Here is a 21,807-nt window from a genome sequence, read left to right on the forward strand (position 1 = left end):
AGTACCTAAAATTAAAAAAACCTTTAAAAGTTACAGAGGATACTTTTCAGAAGTTGCTGACATTATGTTTTCACATACTATTATTCTGCAAACAAACATTTTACCAATATTTAAATTTAGAAGTCAGACTGCCAAGCCATAGGAAAACTCAGAACACCACCAGGTTCAACTCTACTGAGAAAGCAAAGTGCGTAATTTCCACAAAAGTGCACGTAGGGTTAATGACTCTGGAAGTACTGTGTTAGTACACATGCAGGGTAAAAAAAAACCAAAACTAACCAAAAAAAAGGCAAGAGCTTATTGAACAGAGGGGATGTATCATTTTCATTGCTCTGAAGCTGCTTTAGAGGGCCTCTCAACTCATTGGTCCAATGAGTCCATCAACTCATTGGTTTAGCAGTATTTTAGAAAAAGTCAAAATCCACATACACATCAGATAAATGCAAGTAATCCACCTATTGCAAGAAATATTAACTATTTTCAAATGCAATTGTTTTCAGAAACCCTAATAAAGCCTGATATACTGGAAAATTAACTAAAGCTGCTTGTACTCTGAGGCAAAAACTAAGTTAGCACTAGAATTTATCTTTCTGTACCAGTACTCCTGACCTTAGCACTTTCTGCTACATCAAACCCAAGCAAACCTGCCATTTGCAATTTAAAAGCCATGCTTTGTAATATTACATCAATAGCTTCTGCTAAATGAGGCTGCTTTACTCTAACAAGTGCAACGAAAGTGTAATACAATATCTTGTACCTAACAGTATTCTAATTTGTAAGGAAACATGCAAAAAACCTGCAAAGGTGTTTCCATAAAGTTAAACCAAAACATAAAATACTATAAAGGTTTTGGGAAAAAAAAAGATGAAATTGTTTATTAGAAGAATCAAGAAGGATCATAGAATATTGTGAGTTAGAAGGGACCCACAAGGACCATCAAAGTCCAATGTTTAGAGAGAATGTTTACACCAGTTTAAGAATAAAGGTGAGCAGAACTGTTCATGGTAAAGGAATATTGGAGAAAAACTCCAAACAATCAAATACTGTATAAAAAGTTATTCTGAAGTAACTAAAAGGAAGGACAAGACCCCATTTTACTCAATGAACACAAGAATTATTCAGAATTCATGGTAAATTGAGTCTGTATAACCACTTAACCACAGTATCACTGTAGGGGTCAGCCATGGAACTTGAACAGTATTTTTGTGATCAAACACCAGACTTGTGGGGAACCTTTGATACTGCAGTTGTCAGGATCCAGCCAGGCTGTCCTCTGCCAAACATAAAACATTTACAGGGTCACTGTAAAATGAATTTTCTCTCTTGGGAAAGCTTCCCCAAAGAGCTAAGTTATACATTCAACTCTAGAGAAACACCTCAAACAGGGTCATAAAAGGAAGTATATGTGCTTAACCATGGTATTTGTGAAGCAAAGTTAGTAAAGAGAAGTGGATCCTTTCAGACAGTAGATGTGTTACCAGGTGGTGAACTGTCAGGGGCTGTTTTGGGATCAGGAGTGTGACAAACAAAAAGTTGTTTTCCCAAGCTTTTTTGGGCAAATCTGAAGTACATTATGTGGCCCATTGCAACAAAAGACACAGAAATAAGCACCAATAAGCCAAAAGCTTCAGGGTTTGGGGCCAAGATGACCATGATGAAGTGCAGCAAGTCAAGAAGATAATTCATGGAGTTTTGGACACCGTTTATGATGCCTCTTTCAGATTCTATGACGTTTTCTTGGAGTAACTGTGTGACAGTCAAATCAAAGGACCAAAGGCCTATGGAGAGAGAAAACAATTATCCATACTGCTGGGCTTCCCATGGCAAACTCATCACTGGCACAATTCAATTCATCCTTCCAAGCACTCACTTCTGCCAAAAATGCACAGCATAAGACATCCTCTTGTTGACTAGAACTGATTTCACACTCCAGTCAAGAGCAATTGACTTTCCTTCTACAAAATATTTCATGAAATAATACATAAAGAAACTTGATACTTGAAGTTGCCTGACACATCCTGTTTCATCATGACTAAGGAGTCAACGTTTTACTCATCCTTTTCTTGTTTAAATAGCTGGCTTACAGCTATTTACAGTGTATTCATGCTAGGTGCAATCACTAAAGTTCTGTATTAAAAAAACCCACAAACATCTTTTAAATTATGCAAAATACACAATAATTTCAAATGGGTGACATCAGCTTCCATACTGGTTTAGTCTGTTCATGACTCAGCTTTAGAAGTTTATCTTGCAAAAAAACCTAATGCATGTGGACCAAGTAATTTATTCCTCCAGAATTCAGCAAAAACTGCAGAAATTGGATAATGATTCTACAGATGACCATTACTGTTCATTACATTTATATTTTAGACTGCCTATTCTGTTGACAGATACTAATATTATGCTAACCAGCAATACCTCAAAAACTTAAGCTGCAATCCAAATCAAAGCTTCCTTTCTAAATGACAATTTAAATAAATGGATTAATTTAGTAAACTCTGAAATGCAAAGGTTTTCACAGCAGATGTGTTTGGTGCTGTTTCCTAGTAACAAGTGGTTTCATTTGGTCATGAACAAAAATAATTTAGAGATAAGCTTTCCAAAAAATATGTTACAGTCATCTCCAAATGTGGTAACTTTTCTCCTATTAGTGACATAAAATATACATGGAGTTAGAACTGCAGTCTTCACCCTAGTGATACTCTTGCAGGATCATTTCATTTTTATGTGATGTATAATCAACTAGCCCCAGAAACAAGATGTAACATTCCAATTACTCCCTCTAATTCTAAAGTTCTATTTAGTTGACAGGCACTGTAACTTTTAGAATTAAAAGTAGATGTTAAACCAAATTGTAGATATGTAATACTTACCAACTCTAGCAGCAATGACTCCTGCAAACAGGAGACTAACAGAGATTAAAGGCACAGGCTCAGGACTCATCTCTGGGTCACTGTCAGCAGGAGCAATAGACCCGTTTAACAACTTGGGCATTCCAGTTGCAAAAATCATTTCAGATTCTGGAGATGCTATAGTAGGCAATGGCTCATTTTCAAACAGCCTGGCACTGATGTCAGCAAATGGAGAAACAGTCAGATCCATGGGGCTTCCAGGCATGAATACAGAGACGACACATAAGATCAGACACGCAAACTGAGCGACTCCAGAAATAAGGCCCGTGCGAATGAGGCCACATTTGCGCCGGAGCCAGGTGAAAGCCACTGTTCCCATGATTCCAGTGACTGCTGAGGCACCCATGAGGAGGCTTAGCACAGAGCCACTCAGCCCCTGAGTGTATGCATAGCCTGTAGTGATACAATCGAATCCCAGCACAGTCATATAGAGGAATGCAAGGCCCATGCCTGCAAGGAACACCGGCTGGTTGTAGTACGCAACCCATCCGTCCCGGAAGGTTATGAAAGGTTCGGCAATCCGGGCAGCGCAGCCGACTTCCTTCTCCGGCTGGGGCTCAAAGCCAGCTACATCTTTCTCAATAATGAGCTGCACTCCTTCAGCAGGTTTCATGTCACTCTCTGTAAACAGAAATGGAGCTGTCAGATACACTCCTGCCTGCAAAATGCACAGTGTAAAGCCACAGATGATTGTTTGCCAGAAGTTCACTGCTGCAGAAGTGCATCAGTCAAGCTCCACTGCCAAGCTTTCTTTTAATTACCTAAATTAAAATCATTTAAAGCCTTCTAAAATCCTACCTGGGGAGTAAGATCAAGTACAGTTTATCCCTATCAGTTTAATTAATTAAACAGTGATAGGAAAAAGCACTGCCTGCTTCTAGCTGAGAATGCCCCAGCTCCACAGAGAAATTATTTGTTTAAAGAATGCCAGTGTCAGTAGGCATTTTAACACAGCTTTGTATGCTTAAAAGCACTGACTGAAAAAAAGGGCATACTTAAACATCTGTCAGTATCTCATGTCAAGGCTGACACCTATCCAGAGTCAAGAGCTTTCAAAGCTCGACTTAAAAAGAAAGAAACAACAAACCAAAAACCTATGCATTTCTACCACTCCATTCCCACTGCAATAAAGGAAAAAGGCACTTCCACTGATCACAAACAAAAATCCAAAAACTCACAGCACTATTTACACTACTAAGGAGGACAAATTCCACAAATGTCTGGATGCCTGAGCAGTGCTTTTACACTATAAAGTTCAAAACTAACTCCACATACAGCAAGTGAGATGCATGAAGTACTTCAGCAACTTTTAAAAACACAAGTCCTCTAATGAAATCAGAATATTGCAACAGCAAAGATTAATAAGTGTTTCCTACAGATTGACATTTCCTAAATGCTTCATTCTCCAGAAGTATTTAAAAGCCAGTTCCAAAGCTGTGGAGCCTTCCACACTCTCTTGTTCTCTAATACTCAACTGCCACCAGCCTGGCCCAACAGCTTACTGGACCAGCTGTAACCACCATGGATCTGATGGCTGGGAAGATAGATCTCTTCAGCAGTTTTAATAGCAGCTTTCTAACTCACAATATAGTGAGACAAGATTGTTAGTTAGCATTTAAACAAAACCCACGAATTCTTATTTCAAAAAAAACCCTAAATAACCCAATAATAAAAACACAAACAAAAACCCACCACCTATGCTAGGGCTGGGGGCCATAACATGAGCTTTCAGTAATGTTATATACTGCTACCTTAAAAATGGGGAAACACTTAAGTTTAGTATTTCAGCATCTAACATTTCTATTACTTCACAATAACAAGTGTGTTTCTGAATTTAAATTTCTGATATTGAGTCTATCTAAAGTAACTTTAGTATCAATTTTGGTGCTACTTATAGTAATAATAGCCACAGTCATCTGCACTGCAAATCCCACTTGTACTGCCTGGCCAAGGAACCAGAGCTGAAGGCCAAAAGAGTTATTTTTTTCCCTCCACCATTTCCTGCAGCATGTAAAAATCATTAAGTCATGCCAGAATAGAAGTATGACCATCTATTCTAGATTCTCCTGAAAGCCTGTTAGTACTAGGTGTAAGCAGAGATGAGTTAGCAAGGAATAGTCTTACAGAGGCTGTAGACACTACAGAGCCAAGGGCCTGGTCCAGCTTATCAGCTATAGTATAGATGGATAGGAGTATTCCTTACGATCAGCCTGAAGGCAGACTTGCCCTAAGGGGTTAACAAAGAGAAGACAATTCATTCTGTGGCTGCACTTTATGAAATTCCTCAAAAAGCTGCCCAAAGTATTGTCGCTTAGATTAGAGTCTCTGGTATCTATACCCCAAACCTGCAATCTTCAAGCCAGGAGCAGAAAGCTATTTAGCCTCAAAGCAGTGCCTGTGGAAGACAAAAGTCAAACTTGGCTTCACTGAGGCAATGAATATACAGTGAATTTGAGTAGTTACATGTCTGTGTTTTCAATACCTTTCTTTACATTCAGCTGTTTCAGTTCCGATGCTTCAACTTTTGCAGATTTGTGAGCCAGAGTAGGGGTTTTCTGGTAAACCTTCCAGAGCAGCAGATATTCCACACACATGGACATCAGGTTCCAGCCAGAAATGAATCCACAGCCAATCATAGGGGAGCCAAATGTCATTATCTGACCAACAGCCATTGGGGCCAAGATATTGGTCAGCTGATCAATTCTTCTTATTGTGGCATTCATATCTGTCAGAAATTATTTAATGATGAAATGACTGGTGAACACTTACAGTGAAATATTCATTGACAAAATAGTGAATTGCACATGTATCAAGGTAAAGCTACAAGTCCTGCTCCAACTGTAACTGGCTCCAGAAATAACCAGAGGCACCTTCAGACTATTTCAATATTTAAGTTGACTGCAATCAACCAAGGTGCTTGTAAGCCAAAACCCAACTCCTTCCAGTTTTGCCTGCATGAGGCCTCCCAGGTTTAGCATGCTGGGTTCACAGTGTTCATCATGAGATCAGGTAAAACTTCTCATCATTAGATGAGATCACTTTTACACAGCACTGATACTGTGGACTCTGAGCTCTAGCCCTGTAACACACAAACCTAGCACGCACAGATTCAGGAAATCTCAGAAGGTGGAATTGTTTCTTGGGAAGATAGATTTCTATCTCCCAACACTGGAACACAGTATTCTTAGTCTCCTCCATTCACTTCTAATAATTGGTGGCCAAAGAACCACTGTGATAGCAGCAGAACTTTGAAATGGCTTTGACATTTCCTTGTTAAGTCACATTGGTTGATGGCAGCTGTAGGCATCCTTAGATCTTACTGAGCAAAGTCCTCACTCCTTTCTGGTCCTTTGATGTCCTTTGACAGTCAAAACAAGCAACCCATTCTCAGCATAAATGCATCTTTCATTAGCTGCTAGGGAATGCCTCACCCTTCTCAATCTTATCTACTTTACTGTCATTAAGCTGTCTGGGTTCCAGTAAGTTTCCAATTAATAGTGCCATTCTTCCACTCCTACAAATTGCTAGACAGTGGTTTCGCACATGAAGCCCCTTTTAGAGTCCTACTGGAAAAACTAGAGCTTGTGAAGGCCAAGTGAAATTCTACATCACTATGAAGCCGCTTTATTGAATCTGTAGAGAATTAGTCCTCAAAGAAACATTTGGGTTACTCTATTCCAAAGTAAATTCAATGGTAACCTAGTTAGCCCTCAGTCAAATAGTTAAGTGAGATACTTGCATAATATTTGGCTTTAAAAATTCCAACCTTTTTTTTTGAGTTGAGTTATAATTCCACTCAGAAAAGGGACAAAGAATGAGCAGGAAAACTAATAAAGGGCAACAAAGGAGAAGTTAAGGTAATTTTTTATTTCCCTATTCCACTAACTTGCATGACTAAAATTTCTCTTTGAGGAAAGGTAACAATGCAGAGATGGACAACAATATTTGCTGCAAAGTCAGTGTCAGCACTTAATTTTAATTACTTTTTTCTTTTACATTAAGGAGTTTCAATAGTTCCCAGGTTCATCATGACTAATCAGAAAACAAGTTTGTTCAGTCTGGAAGGGATGTCTCAGATCAATCTGTTGAACTAAGGTGCTTAATCCAGTGGTTGTTTCCATTCTCAATCACATCATAAGAGAATTTCCAATAATCTCTTGCCTGATTTCTCAGTACAAATTGTAAGTGGTGATACAATTGTGCCTGAGCTCATGAAGCAGTAAAGAGGCAGGACTGACTCCCAGGCAGCAGTTTCTCTGCAGGTGTGGTCTGCGCTTTATCTCATGTGTTATGTCAGACAGGGATAGGGGAGATGATTTGCTGAGTAACATCTGACACAACAAGAAAAATTTTAATAGTTCTCATTAACCTAGGACTTTTACAGATAGCTGCTATTTTACACCTGTGATTCACACGTGTAAAGAAAGTTCACCTGTACTACTGCTCTACAAAAGGCATGACCTAGAAAGGCAAAAGGTCAAAATAAAAGATTGAGGAAGAAAATTTGTGGACTAGGAAATAAAAGTATGACACTTTTAATGCATCTAAGAATTAGCCTTTCCTGGATGAAATGGATAAATAATATTTCTTCATTGGAGCTAAACATCAAGTAAAAATCTGGAATACAGGATTTAAATTTCCAATAGGACTCTGAACTTTGTGGGCAATTCAGGCAGCTTTATACAAAGTTAGTCCAGAAGCTGAAATGCTGTCTAAGCCTGAAGGTACCTAAACTATACAGGTGAGCTATAGAGGTCTGGGTAATGTTAAACTGCTCTGTGCCTTGTCTGCAGTTCAGTATCAGTTCCTCTATCTGAGAAGGCTTAAGTCCCCTTATGGGGTTGATTCAGAGCCTTTACAGCCTGACCAAATTGATCACAAAAAATGCTGCTTCTTTACAATCAGAGGAGCAGCACAGCCAAAGATTGCTGTACACCCTTCGATGTAATTTGCATTGTGCAGCCCTGGTGAGTCCCAGTCTCTCACATCCAAGAAGTTTCATACTACCAAGCTGCAATCGGATATAAATGGGAATGAATTCCCTCTCCTAGTAATATCAGTGTCACTGTGCAAGTGCAGGGCACAGGGGGAGAAGCAAACAAAGAATCTTTTGCCTAGAAAGTATCTTGTCTGTAGTCTAAGCTCAAAAGTACCTGATGTCAAAGGAAAGCAGAGCTTCTAATTCCAGCTGAAGGGCAGTTCACAGCTCTGAGTTAGACATCTAATGCTAGAGAAATGCAAGGTTTCAAGTGTGCCTGCATGCACAGTATTACCTACTGGCAATCCCCTAATATACCTATTTAACTGTTCTGGACTTCATTCTCATGCATCTTTCTTTGATCCCTATGAGAGGAGCCCAGTTACGCAAGAGTTCTCTGCTTCATTCCAGGGACCTAAAAATAAAGTATTGCAACACTTGGCTTGTTCAGCAAGGCTAGTTTTCCTAAGAGAGCTGCAGCAGGACTAAGAGGAGGGCAAAACAAGTTTGGGGATGCCTAACTGAATTGTAATCACAACAGTAATTTGTGATCTCAGTAGCTGTAGTCCAGAGCAAGGAGGAGCAAAATAAAGGCTGCCCTATTTTTTTTCATAATATCTGGAACTCAAAGATGCACTGATCTCTATAAAAGTCTAGTCTTAAAACAAAAATAAAATCAAGCTTGGAAAGTAAGACATGCAAGATATTATAAAGGCAATATATGTCACCTGCCAGTTTGCTTCTGTCTTCCCCTGCAACCACAACAATCCAGTCCCTCTGAATTGTGATCGCTGTGGCAGTGCTGGCCAAATTAGCAATATTTGCTATTGTGATAACCAGGATATAGCACAATGTCTAGAGAGATGAGGGGAAAGAGTTATAATGTGAGAAAACTGATGGACATCTCCACTTTCTATATAAACAGAAAAGACTTTTATATTTGATTCCATACATTTCAGCATTATTCTTCACACAAAACAAGATCAAGTCTACAATTCCTAGCAGAAAACAATCATATCTGTTTGCCTAACATGTACAGTTTCATTTGCCAGTTTTGGCTCCCAGAAATGTCTGTACAGATTAAAGAATTAAAGATTAAGATAAAAATTCATCCATCTCCCATGCTTCCCAAAGTTTCTTCACAAATTAATTTCTTATTAACAAGCTGAAGCACTCACAAGAAGCCATCCATGGTATAATGTCAAGAGCTGTGTCTTAAACAAGAAGATAATCATCAGGATAACACCACACAGGATGACAGATGAATTCTGCACAATCAAGGATGTCTGGGCCACTGTTTTAAACCAAACAGAGAGCAACAGTTACGAACATAAGAATGAGCTAAGAATGACCATAGCTTTAAGGTGGACATAATTAAGGAACACACAAAGATTTATTAAATAACCCTTTTTTCCTAGTCTCCCCCAAAAGATAAGTGGCAAAAGTACACTTTACAGTAGATTCTGAATCTTCCATTGTCTTAAAGAAACAAACTAATGTCTAATGTAACTTTGTAGCTCCTGATTTACACTCGAAGTAGGTCTTCTCTCAAAGTCTCTCTTTAAGTGCTGACAGCATGCTTCAAGTAGTAAAAACCTAGCTCCAGCTTCTAAAATTCATCTTCAACCTATCATGGAAAGAAAACTATTTTGAAAATTTTTGGAAAGTAAAAATTCATTTGAATAACTTGATCCCATTTTATTTGTAAAACAGACTACAGCATACATGCAATATGCATAATGCAAAGGCAGTGTGTTTACACTCAAGTGAAAGATGTTTGTATCCAGATAAAAGACAACAAAAAGACAGGTGCATGTTAGTGTTTTAATGTAAACAGAATTTGATCTGTAGCCCTTAAAGTTACATATTTTTTACCTTTTGTGTTTCCATACATCTCTACACATCACATGGGTTTAGCCTGAGTAACAGACACATCATGACATAAAACTGTTTTCCTCCTGTCTTTGAGAGTATCTCTGTATAACCCTCACCACTCTGAAACCATCTGCCCTTCTTAGATGAGCAAACCTCATTCTCATATTTGACTTGAGGAATTACCTCTGTCAGCTTCACCTTTTAGACATGAATTTGGAAGGTAAATAACCTGCTCAAGGCATCTAACCTTTGAGCCTGGAGTTCTTGTCCACCCAGTCTCCAATAAGGGCTCCCAGGAGAAGAACCGATCCCGCCACAACCAGGCCATAGACCGCAGTGAGGAGCAAGCTGTTGCCATAAAGCTCAACCAGGAACACAGACACAGCAAAATGCCACATCCGATCTCCCTTGAAGAGTAAGAGAACACACACAACATTACTGGTTGCTCTTTACAGGTACACAGGTTCACTGTTTTAGTCTGGACTAAAATAGAGGTTTGTTACATGTACAGAGGTGCTGTGGGGTTTTTGTGGTTGCTGCTTTCTTAGGAGGTTTGTTGATTGATACATCCTGTCACCATTGATTTTATCCCAGTGTCATTAAGATCATCTATCCTAATCGAGTGGATCATTACACCTTTAATACCACAAATCCAAAAATGCCAGATATTTTCTATTACTATATTACTGGACAAAGTCTGTCACCAGCCACATCTAACAAGTCTCAAAAGGCTTACACAAACTCTCTGGCACAGATCAAATATTAACAACAGATTTACCATCACTATTTAAATAGCTTTTCAAGGCAGCAGTTTGCTCTTAGATGATCAAAGCCTAACTGCTGCTTTATAACACAAGAGTGAGTCAAGTGGAAACAAGTCATCATAAAATTCAGGACAGATATAGGTAAATGTTAACTGAAGTTTCTAAAATCAATGGACTTCAGCTGTTTTTAGTGTTCAGCCCTGGCATATTACTCAGAGGAGGAAGAAGGCCATAGCTCATTTAACCTGTTGTAAACCCACTACTAGTTCAACCTATTGCTAATTTAACCTAGTGCTTAAAATAAAACACATTCATGTCCCGATAACCACTTGCTACAGGCACAAAAAGTACACCCAAATGGTGAAACACATCCAAGTGAAGTCATTTTCATTCTATTCAAAACAGTCTTAGGTTTGCTAATAAATACATGGAGGTTTTATTGTCACATCTCACTTTACTTTTGCAGCAATACATGACAGAAAATCCTTTGTGATCAGTAAAAAACCAGATGAATAGAAATCAGTCATACCATTCTAGGGCACACAGGTTGTTTAATAAGGGTCTCCTTATTTAACATTGGTCTCCTACAAACCAAACATGAAACTGTTTTCTTCTGTTGCCTTATCTTAAACAAATAGTTGCTATGTGATACAGCAAAGAGTACAAATTTCTAAGGACCTCAAATATTCAGAAGGGCTGGGGGAGGTGTAACATTAAAACTTTTAAAAATCAAAGCCAGCAAAATCTAACCATGTAACACAGCAATCTAAAGCTACATAAAAAGCATACTATTTGGAGGGTCAAAATAATTGCAAAGTGTGATTAGCCCTCAGTACAATACAGACACAAAAAGCACTTGCCTTTTAATGTTATTTGAGTTCACTGGAGTTTTCTGCAAACATTGTAACATGTAAACTTTGATACTTGTTTCCTTAAACACAGGCTGAAAAAAATTATACTCCAATCATGGGAAGAAAAATTCCATCTTTCCAAATAAAAATCCCAGGGTGTTTTGTATGCTTTTTTAAACTAAATTGACAAATGTTACTATAAGCATGATCATCTTATGTCTCCTTTCATATATTATAAACTATTTTTCACTCAAGAGACACCTAAAGCCTTGTGTAAATATGTTCCACTTACATTCCATGGTTAGTTAGCAGAAATATACAGAAAATATCCCAGCAATGAATCCACAGGCATATCATTTCCCAATTCCACCTTTCACTTAAACTTAATACAACCTCCTGAGGTGGTACTTGATAGAATTTCACTTAAAATAAATGCAGGTGAATTAGCCCAGACAACTTTTATTAAGACAGAAAAACAATCAAAATAATCCCTTTCATATTAAATTTAGCTTTTTTTTCTTTAAGCATAGATGTTTCAGTTACTGGATTCTGAGAAAATGAAAAAGGCATTTTTAAAAAAACCTAAGCATGTGCAAGTCAGTGCCTGTCACTACTGCTGGAGTGAAAAACTGAATCTCACTTCAAACTCATGGAAAGGTTAATTTGACTCCAGAGACATCATGATTTTGCTTACACTTATCTGAGAGCCTGTGAACACTGTTCAACTTTATCCAACACATTTACCCAGAGTATTTTGATCAGGACAACCCACAGAGAAGACTTCTGGAGAAACCACAGCTGCTACAACCAGGAAGTATGATTTTCTTTCAAGAATTAAAAACCATTAAAAAATAGGCAAAGATAAAGGAGAACAATATTAGTGGATTGCAAAGCTTTGTAGTAGGTATGTTATTTCAAGCTAAGAGCTATTGAAACTTGTACAGCAAATATTCTTTAGAGAAACAGGCAGACCCTTCATTACATACACTTAGTCCCACCTTAAAATGTGGCTTTTTGAAAACTTTTAAATAGTTACAGCTGTTCAGCATCACTATCCTTTTAAAGCCAGCTCCTCCCCTTCTGTAATTATAATTACCCTTACACTGAATGTATACAATCCACGTCAGAACTGAAGCCAACAAGCTGAGGAATAGCCAGGCCACCACCTACTGCCAGCCTCCTGAGGGGCACAGATAAGGCTGGGAAGTTGGGATCAGCTGATCTCCTGGAAAACATTGGGCCTGACACCAACAAGGAGAACCCAGTTCCATGCTGTTCCTTTATTGCTGAGGGACAGACAGCAACAGCCCAAGGTCTGGGACTCCAGTGCAGCACTGCTGGCCAGCCTATTAAGATCCCTGAGGCCAGGCACACATTCAAACACTTGACTGAGCAAGGGCCCAACAGAGTCTGGACTTTGTTCAAGTCTGAACATGCCTGGAGATGTGACATGTTTAATCATTTACAGCTTCTCTAGGCATTTGGGAATGGCATAGTAACACAGAAACCCAAACAGCTCTATCAATTACAGCAAAACCACATTTCTCTTGGGTTTTGTGTTGTGAACAGAGCCATTCAAAAACAAAAGATGATCCATTACTTGGTGTTCTGAAGATTCAGGTATTTGTTTACTGTTTCTGGTAGCAAAAACCTTCACACTAGAGGAACACCAAAGCTTAGGAGATACAAAAGGTGAAGTCCTGCACCCAGTTCTGTAAAAATAAGCTATTGCAGAATAACTTCTGTTGTTTGAGCAGATTTGGCTGGGGGTGTTTTGAGGCAAGATTTTCAGCACAAAACCCACCAGGACCTGACCAGGTTATATTAATATTGCTAAACAGACATCTTGTAGTCTATCACTTGTTACTGTGTGCAAGATTGTTTTCTAACTCTGCTTTGCCACCTTTACTCAGGGACTCAGAGCAAGCCCACCACAGAGCTGGGAAGCACTGGCCAGAAAGGAGTAAGCAGGGTTGGCCAAATGGCCAGTGAGGCACTTTGTGAGCATGACTGACAAAAACTGTGATAGGAAATAAGCCCTGACTTCTGAAGGAGCTGTTTGGCTCGCTACTTTTTAATATTAACAGCTGCCAAAATATTGCATTTGTTTAAACAAACATTTGATACCACTCAAAGACTGCTTTCATTAAGAGAAACATCAGTACGACCTTTCAGGTTAGTGAAAGCAAGAAGCTCCAGAGTCAGGCATGCACTGTTGTAACTGGAGATCAGCCATTTCTTCAACACATACATCAAACCAATCCAAATGTTCCAACACAGGACCAAAACACAGAACAAAGAAAATGAGGGGAAACCTTCCATTTATTTTTGAACCAAGCCATTGGATGGAGACTTAAGATTGTGCTAAAACACACACTTAATTTTATTCTGTGAAAAAGAATCAGACTGTATCTTTAGTGCATATCTTAAGGTAGCTTTTTTTTTAGTATTCCTCAAGTGAGTAAAAGCTGGTATAGTAAGTTATATTAGCACAGAAGGAAATAATTTCAGGAGGCAAGCAATTTTACAGAGGACAACTCCTGATGCTGTCAACAAGTTAGCTCATGAGTGGCAGTATTGAGTCCATTGTAAATACTGAGCAATTCCCATTAGTAAATATGAGCCCTTTCCATATAATGCTGCAATGGGCTGTCTCTCATTCTGCTACTCTATAAGGAGTCTCACTGGTTCTACAATTTCTTAAAAACATTAAAAGGTACAGAACCAGTCCTTCCAAAAATTGACTGCTGCACTACTAACTAAACCTCCAGCAACATATCTTTTAAAGATTATGAAGACTTTTAACAGCAAGGTGTTGTAACAAGACCTCTATGGTGGTGCGCTAATTTGTGAAGATTTTTGGAAAGCACCAATAAAGCTCAGATAAATCACAGCCAGATTAATAAAATCCTACTTCTACCAGGGCAGTATTTTACTTACCCAAGTGGACAGTGCATGTCCAAGATAAAGAAGAAACTTTGCAGACGTAAAATAGGCAATCACAGATCCTAAACGAGAAACAAGAAACAGATGCTAAAGCAAATGCGGGCACATCCACCGCATTTCGGTACAGCAGGCGCAGCTCGCTGCCGTGGACACCGTTCTGAGAGCGGAGGGGCCAGCGGGACACGGCGCGATTTGGGGGCCCCCACCCGCGGGCAGCCCCGCCCGGTGACCCGCGCCCGGCACCGCTCGGGGCCGGCCCGTCCGCACTGACCGCCGCGCCGCCGGCCCTCCGGCTCCGCTGCCCGCGCCATGCCGGCCCGCTCCGCCGCTGCCGAGAGAAGGGGGGGGACACGCGGCTTCGCTCCGTGTTGCCTTCCCCGACTTAGCTAGCACTGTAGCTGAAGTCGGAAAGCCTTGGCCTTATGCGCCGCGGGCGGCGGGAACGCTCCGCCGCGGAGGGGCCGAGCGCCGCTCGACGCCCGGCTCACTGCTCTGGGCTGCCCAAAGCGTCGGGCTGGGAGGCGGCGGCGCAGCGCCTTTTGTAGCGGCGGCGGCACCGCCCCGCCCCGCCCCGGGGGCGGCCCCGGCACCGCCGGAGCCCCGCGGAGCAGGAGCGGCGCCCCGAGCGGCTCCGGGGGGCAGCGCCTGGTGCTGAGCCTCGGCTCCGGGCACCCCGGCAACCGTGAGCCCCTTAGCGCTGCCTCTGCCGCGGCTCTCGGCTGCTCCCTTTCTGTTTTCTGGCATCTTAAAAATCGTGACGTCCTTGAATATGCTGATTCAAGAAGCTGGGGTTGTAAGAGAGGCGTCCAAGTACCTCAAGCCTGTGGTTGAAACACTGCCAAGGACAGTGCTCTCAATTCTGAGGTTCCAAGTAAAAAAATACCTAAAGAGGGTATCAAAAATTCAGCTAATTCAAATAGCATTTCTATTCTAATGAAGGTGGTGTAGAATTGACCCAGTTGCTGCTGGCTCAGGCTCTCTGCTTCAGATGAAGCATCCCAGTTCCTTCCATAAATACTTTTTTTGCACACTATGTGACCTACTTTTGGTATTGACTACCACAAAAACTGCATGTTTATAGAACTTAAGAAATGGTCAAAATGTACAATAAGCTAGATCTTTTTCAGGATACTATGAAAATATTTAAGAATTATCTGTCCTTGTGCGGTTGAAATCATAATGATTGTTCTTGGCTGCCAGAGCTGAGATTATATTTTCATTGTGTAATACTGTGAAGTTCCCTCCTCTGTGTGTAAAATTGCTTTTGGTTTGGGTTGTGGGTTTTTGTTTTGTTTTTTTGGCCACCCCAGAAGCAAATGCCTGACATAACAGACCAATAACCTGTCCTGGTGTTGCCACTCCTGTGATCTTGTTCAAAGTATTCTTATATTAATTAGATGACTTTCTACGCATGAATCATGGATTATGCTTTGCATAATGGGAACTATACCTTGAGAAAAAATAATTCAGAAATAAAATTCAATATAAACATAGGAAGGCTAAAATTGCTATTTTAATGGGATTGGTTATCCTAGGTGAGTTAAGTGTTTCTTCTTATGGTATATTCCTTAAAATTTTGCAGGAAATCTTTTCTCAGATTGGCATCAAAAGCAGAGTAAAAATTTTTAATGGTTTTTCTTATACAGCCTTACTGCTTAAACTGTACTCTTCTTTACTAACAGCTAAAAAGAGAATTACTTTTCCTAAACCTTAACAATTTTAATATTCCTATCCCATATTAAATAAAAACACTACAGTGTATCAAAACTAATATTTAGTGGTTTTAAGTCTCTTAACTGTCAGTTCTTGTACTTCTGCTGACAAGGGCAGTGTATTCCACAGGTAGACACACAGATGAACTCGGCTCTAAGCCCTGGCTGTTACTTGCATCTCAGCAGGAAGGCAGCACAATCTGGAGGAGCTCTGTGTCACAGATGCCTGCCCTGCTCCATTGCAGACTATCCCATTGGACTCGCATCTTTTCCAGCCCTGTCCCTGATGGCACTTGTGGCCACTGTTATGGTTTGGTTACTGGATTGATGGGGTCTGATCTGGTCTGTGATGTACATCATGCATACACACATATGTGATACAGCAGCAGCAGTAACACCAGCACAGTACTGCTGGTTAGACTTTTCTTTGTTACTAGAGAACAGTGTGCTCTCTAGTTTCTAGTTCTCTAGAATTAGAGTTTAAATAATCATTTCTGATTGTTTGCTGAATTTTATACAAGTGCATTGGATTATATAGGTGAAATCATCATCTCGGCAATTTTTTCTACTGGTAATGAACTAGGTTTGGGTATATTTAGGCTATGCCAAGAGGCAAAGAAAACATGGACAACATCCTTTGATTGCTGTATGTCTCTGGGATTTCTCTCATGGAAGAATGTGTGCCCTGTCCAGCAGGACACAGAGTGAGCACAGTGTGAGTCTGGGATGCTGCTGCAGGGGATGGCAGCCAAGGCTGTATCGTGTGTGCCGTGGGGTCAGCCTGTCCTCAGTGCACAGGGGGCTGCACAGGACTGCACGGTGCAGATAAACCCTACAGTTTGGCCACTGCAGCTCACCCCTGTCCCAGCCCCACCAGAGTCACTGCACACACTGACACAGGGTACTTGCTGCCAGCAGGCACAGCCAGAATTTCTTACATCCACAGGCATGTATGTTATACCCTTCTCTAACAATTTCCCTGCCAAATGTCCAGAGGACTCAGATATATAGCTAAAAGGCCATAGCTGATTTGTGAGGTGTTTCCAAAAGCAGGGGAGTTGGCAGGTAAGGGAAATTCAATTCAGTTTTTCTCCTATTTGCCACCCCTTTGCTGATGATCTTCCCAACATGCTTATTAAAGTAAGTCTGTGCTCAGGTTTTTTCCCCTTACAATACTGATGCCCAACATAATACAGTAACTTGAACACTTTGATTTTTACATCTAAGATGCTGCTAAAAAAACCTCAAATATTTTTATAAATACTCCATTAAATCCATTAAATTTTATCAGATTGCTTTGTTAAACCCTTGTAAATATATTTTTAAAGATGCAGGACTTTTATTCAGGTTGAATGGCTCACCAGAGTCTTTTCACAACATTTACAGATTTCTGATGTATTTAGGATGTTTAATAGCTGGAAGTTGTATGAGAGGAGTTGCCAGTTTTACTTGGTACACCCCCAATTCAGGAGTCTTGCAGCAACAATTTACACAATGGCACATCACACCAGCCATGGATTTGAGACCAGGCCTCACTAATGGTCACTGGAAGAATGAGCATGGACATTTGAATTAACAAGATATATATTTATGTTATAGTCTTCCTAGCTAAAGTTTTTTCAGTGGACAAATTCCATAAGCTTTCTTAAAAATATATTACTAATATAATTTCTCTAGTTATTATTTGAATGAAGAAATATAAATACTAAAGTAGTTTTTAGATTTTTAAAGTTTCTGATTTGAATATAAAAAAATTCATTCAAAAGGCATTATTCAAAGTATTTCTAATAAGACAGCTGTCTAGAACAAAAAACCTAATATTTAATTTTTCTGGCAACAAAAGCAACAATTAAACTATTAGATGTAAACAACTGAAAATATTTTCATTATTGGTAAGTGCATAACTATGCTGTCAGTAATAGTCAAAGATACATTTGCAGGAAAGACACAGCTTCAAAAATAAGAGAGGATGTATTTTGGCGTTAGACAACTGCCCACATCAGTGGCAGCTTCTTTAAGCACTGTGCTTATAATAGAGCTGCTGAATGTAGAACAATGGCAATTTTACCAAATAATACTCACAATTGTCATCGTGGTTTAACCAGAGAGGCATGGGAATGACCTCATGCACACTCACATCTTACACTCAGCTGAGAGGTTTCATGAAGTTTAATTATCATGCTGTTGCCATTCTTCATTAAGACACACCTCTTGGTGTGCAAAGTGGTTTTTTAATCATTCAGCTCACACAAAGCCAAGCAAAACTGGCAAGAATATACATAATCTGTGTCTTTGGAAGGGTGAAGCTCAGAAGCCTTTACTGCACTGCCCCCTGCTATGACTTTGGCATGGGAAGCTGTGGCTGTGCTGCTCATAACCCCACATGCTCAGCTCTCAGGAGTGCCATCTCTGTATCAGCTGACATTCCAGTTTGCAATGCTCCTGCACAGGCAAACAGGCAGAGGTGGGATAGAAAAGCCTCCCAGGTTTTACCCCAGACCTGTTCAGGTCACTTACATGTTAGCAATTGAACATCTATACCTACTAAAGGTCATTAACTAAACATCTACTCCCTCCCACTTTCTCTAGGATCCACAGTGGGATGCTCTTATGGCATTTGTTTCATTCAGATTTCAAAGTGACAGCTCCTGTCTCTCAGGGCTGGATGACAGATCAGTCATTTTAACCTGAAACAATCATTATTTTCAGGACCAGAGCTAGGCTCCTGTGACAAACTCTTGTGAGAAAACCATGCAGAACCTCCAGCAAAGAAATTGAGAGGATTGTTTGGAGAAGCTAGAATTCTCTAGCTTCTACACAGCTCCAGCTCAGGGAGCTGAACCAGCTCTGTGTTCACATGAGCAAGCTAAATGTTTGGAACTGATAAGTGATAGCCTGACTAGTGACCAAAACAACTTAAAATACCTTATGTGTTATGCCATATATCATAGGACAACTGGTTTCAACAAGAGACTCCTTTTGTCCAATCTTTCTCAGTCATAAGAAAACGCTATACCCTAAACTCAAATACAGAAAACATCTTGTACCAAATGAGAAAAAAGTAATTAAAAGGAAAGAAGTCACCACATCTACTTAGAGACAAGTGGATGTTTTGCACCCAAATGTCAAGAGTAACATTTCTGCAAACTGCCTATATCACACTGCACATTCACTCTCAAGAGAGGGAATTATTTACTTGAACTGGAACACTGTGTTGAGGAAGGGCCTGAAATGAGTCTGGAGGGTAAGATAACAGCCTATCTGCAATTTAAGCTCATTTGGTTTGTTTTCTTCATTAGAACTTACTGCAGTTTGTCTCCTATCAGGTGTCATTGTTCTGTTACTAAACAATAAAAGAATGCTTAATAAACAGTATTTTGTTTCCTGTGTGTATTTTAGTATGCAATATGAAAAAGCTGGGATTTGTTATTTTTCCCACAGCCTTCTAATACCTATGAATTTTGCCTTTATTCTTTAATTCATTGTTAAGGAATTTTGATACATAAAATAAAATCAAATATTAACACAAGTCAGACAGTATTTGCATCCCTTTAAAAAAAAGCAATTGTTAGAAGTAAAAGGTATCCTTCCCTTAAATAACTCCTATTGGAGGTAATGGTTAACCTCTTTAAGACAGTCAGATTTTGATATTCCTGATCACCTTTCTGCAAAGTTTTGTTTTGATTCTATGCCAAGAAAATACTTAAAAACACATTTTTAACTTCAGGCACATGTTTAGTTTCCATTGATTTCAATGAAATAGACCAAACAAAAACATTTCTAGATTTAAGACAGTGCTGAAAAACTTCTTGGAAGTTTTCTTTTGACCTGCCACTAGCTTGAACTGAACAACCTGTAGTATCAGTGATCCCACAGGAGGAAAAGGGAAGAGCTTCAGTTGCACTATCAATTTCTGTTTCTGGGTGTCTCCAGAACAGCCTTTATAAAAACATGTTTGTCTTTGGAGACCAGTTATGATACAGTTACGTTCAAACCAGCCACAACTTGAAAGCAATTTTTTGGAAGGTAAAGCATAAAGTACAAGATGTACTTAGAATGACGTGGTGAAGGAAGCATATGCCAACAAACAAAATCATTTCTATGAACTGTTCTGGAGTTATGCAAATAACATGCACTTCAACAGCCATCAATTGTGTAGCCATCAGTCTTGCAGGCAGAGCCCTTCACCTGTCCATATACAGCACCCTGTGTGAACAGGGCTCTGCACTGGGAAATGACACTGAGCCAAATATATCTTTAGCAAAACCTGCAGAGATGAGTCTGACACACAGTTCTGAGTTCAGAAAAACCTCACACTACCACCTGCCTGTATTTGATGTTAGACAGTGATTAACTAAGTTGCCATATCTTATTAAGAATAATAAGCCAGTCTTTTTCCCTTTGCAATGTCATTACCATAACCCTTTGATGTCAGTGCTATATTGATTATTTACAATAATAATGACAACATAATCATCTAGTAATTAGTCATCATTCTACAATTACTTAGCCTTCAATTCTCATAAATCCTAACCTTAGCTTTCAAAGAACAGCTTACCCATCAGACTCAATCAGATACCTTCTTGTCACTGATGGTATTTGCCTTCACTAACACAGCAAACTTCAACTAACAGCCAGGGAAAGCTGTTCCCACAGAAAGCTTTGTCCATCTTCAGGCTATTTTCTTTAAGGGTGGCAAGCATAATAATCAATTTAAAAATTTTCAAAAACCCAAAACCTGAAAAAATTCAGTTTGTTCTGAAAAGTCTTCTTATAAGGGCTCTAATAAGAACATTCATATTAATATTGTTTTGTTAATTTTCTAACTAATGGGAAATGAAAGTTAAGATAATACCACAGAAATCCCTCTCTCTATTTCATTAATGACACCCAGGGCTTGAATCATATTCCAGAGATACAGCCAGAGAGACCCTGCAATGTCCAAAATGGAATGTGGAATCTGCTAGCAGAAATATATTTATGTAGTGTGCTCAGGGACAGGACACAAACTCCTCTGCCACAGAAAGTTTTCCAAAATCTTTGGCCCCTGGCCCCAGAGGATGATTTAGCCCTCAGTTTCAGCTCTATGCAACCCTGTTCTAGCAGAGCTGGAAATGTGGCTTACCTGTTTCTGCAGATATCTTATTTTTTAAAATATCTTAAGCACAAATCTACTCAGTACCCTTAATCATCTAACAAGAAAACACACATATGACTGATAACTTGCTGTTATCTAATACTTCTCCACCCTATTATTATGGCTAGCACTCCCAAATGGATGAAATGATCATTAATAAATTAAGGGAACTGATACGGAAAGTTAGCAACATCATGGGCTCCTGGTCATATGAAGCCTGGCACGTGAGTCTTGAGGTAACAAAACCCTTTCCTGACACATTAATGTCAGAAAAAAGGGAGAAGGAAAAAAATCTGAAAAAGTCTGTATATTACTGATACTGCCAAGAATAGATGTATAATAGCTAAATTCTTAAACTACACCACATGGGTTTGCATACAGAAAACATAAAACAATGGCAAGATCAAAGGATTTCAAATTGTCTTAATACTGTACATTGATTTTTTTTTCTGACCTCAGCTGGGGCTGAGGGAGGGCTCTTGCTTCACTACAGAAGAGGTTGACTTAAGTTGCTTTTCAAAGTAAATTTCAAGTAGTCTTTTAAATCTATGGGCTGCTCACTAATTATGTCTTCAGTCCTTTAAAACATATAACTGCCCATTACTGTATTCAGTAGAAATACTCAAACATTA

General features: G+C 39.5%; 1 protein-coding gene across 1 annotated transcript; it reads right to left on the reverse strand.

Annotated features, from left to right (window-relative positions):
* Window positions 1-371: 371 nt before the first annotated feature.
* SLC40A1 (solute carrier family 40 member 1) lies at window positions 372-14,817 on the reverse strand. The gene is made up of 8 exons (XM_058028311.1): window positions 14,598-14,817; window positions 14,321-14,388; window positions 10,013-10,172; window positions 9,069-9,184; window positions 8,619-8,745; window positions 5,395-5,637; window positions 2,874-3,533; window positions 372-1,778 (listed from the first exon to the last, which is right to left on the reverse strand). The coding sequence occupies exons 1-8, from the start codon at window positions 14,635-14,637 to the stop codon at window positions 1,459-1,461; spliced, it is 1,734 nt and encodes a 577-aa protein (XP_057884294.1). The 5' UTR covers window positions 14,638-14,817; the 3' UTR covers window positions 372-1,458.
* Between the last annotated feature and the right edge of the window lie 6,990 nt (window positions 14,818-21,807).

This window comes from Melospiza georgiana, chromosome 7 (genome assembly GCF_028018845.1).
Source record: "Melospiza georgiana isolate bMelGeo1 chromosome 7, bMelGeo1.pri, whole genome shotgun sequence".
Classification (NCBI taxonomy): Eukaryota; Metazoa; Chordata; class Aves; order Passeriformes; family Passerellidae; genus Melospiza; species Melospiza georgiana.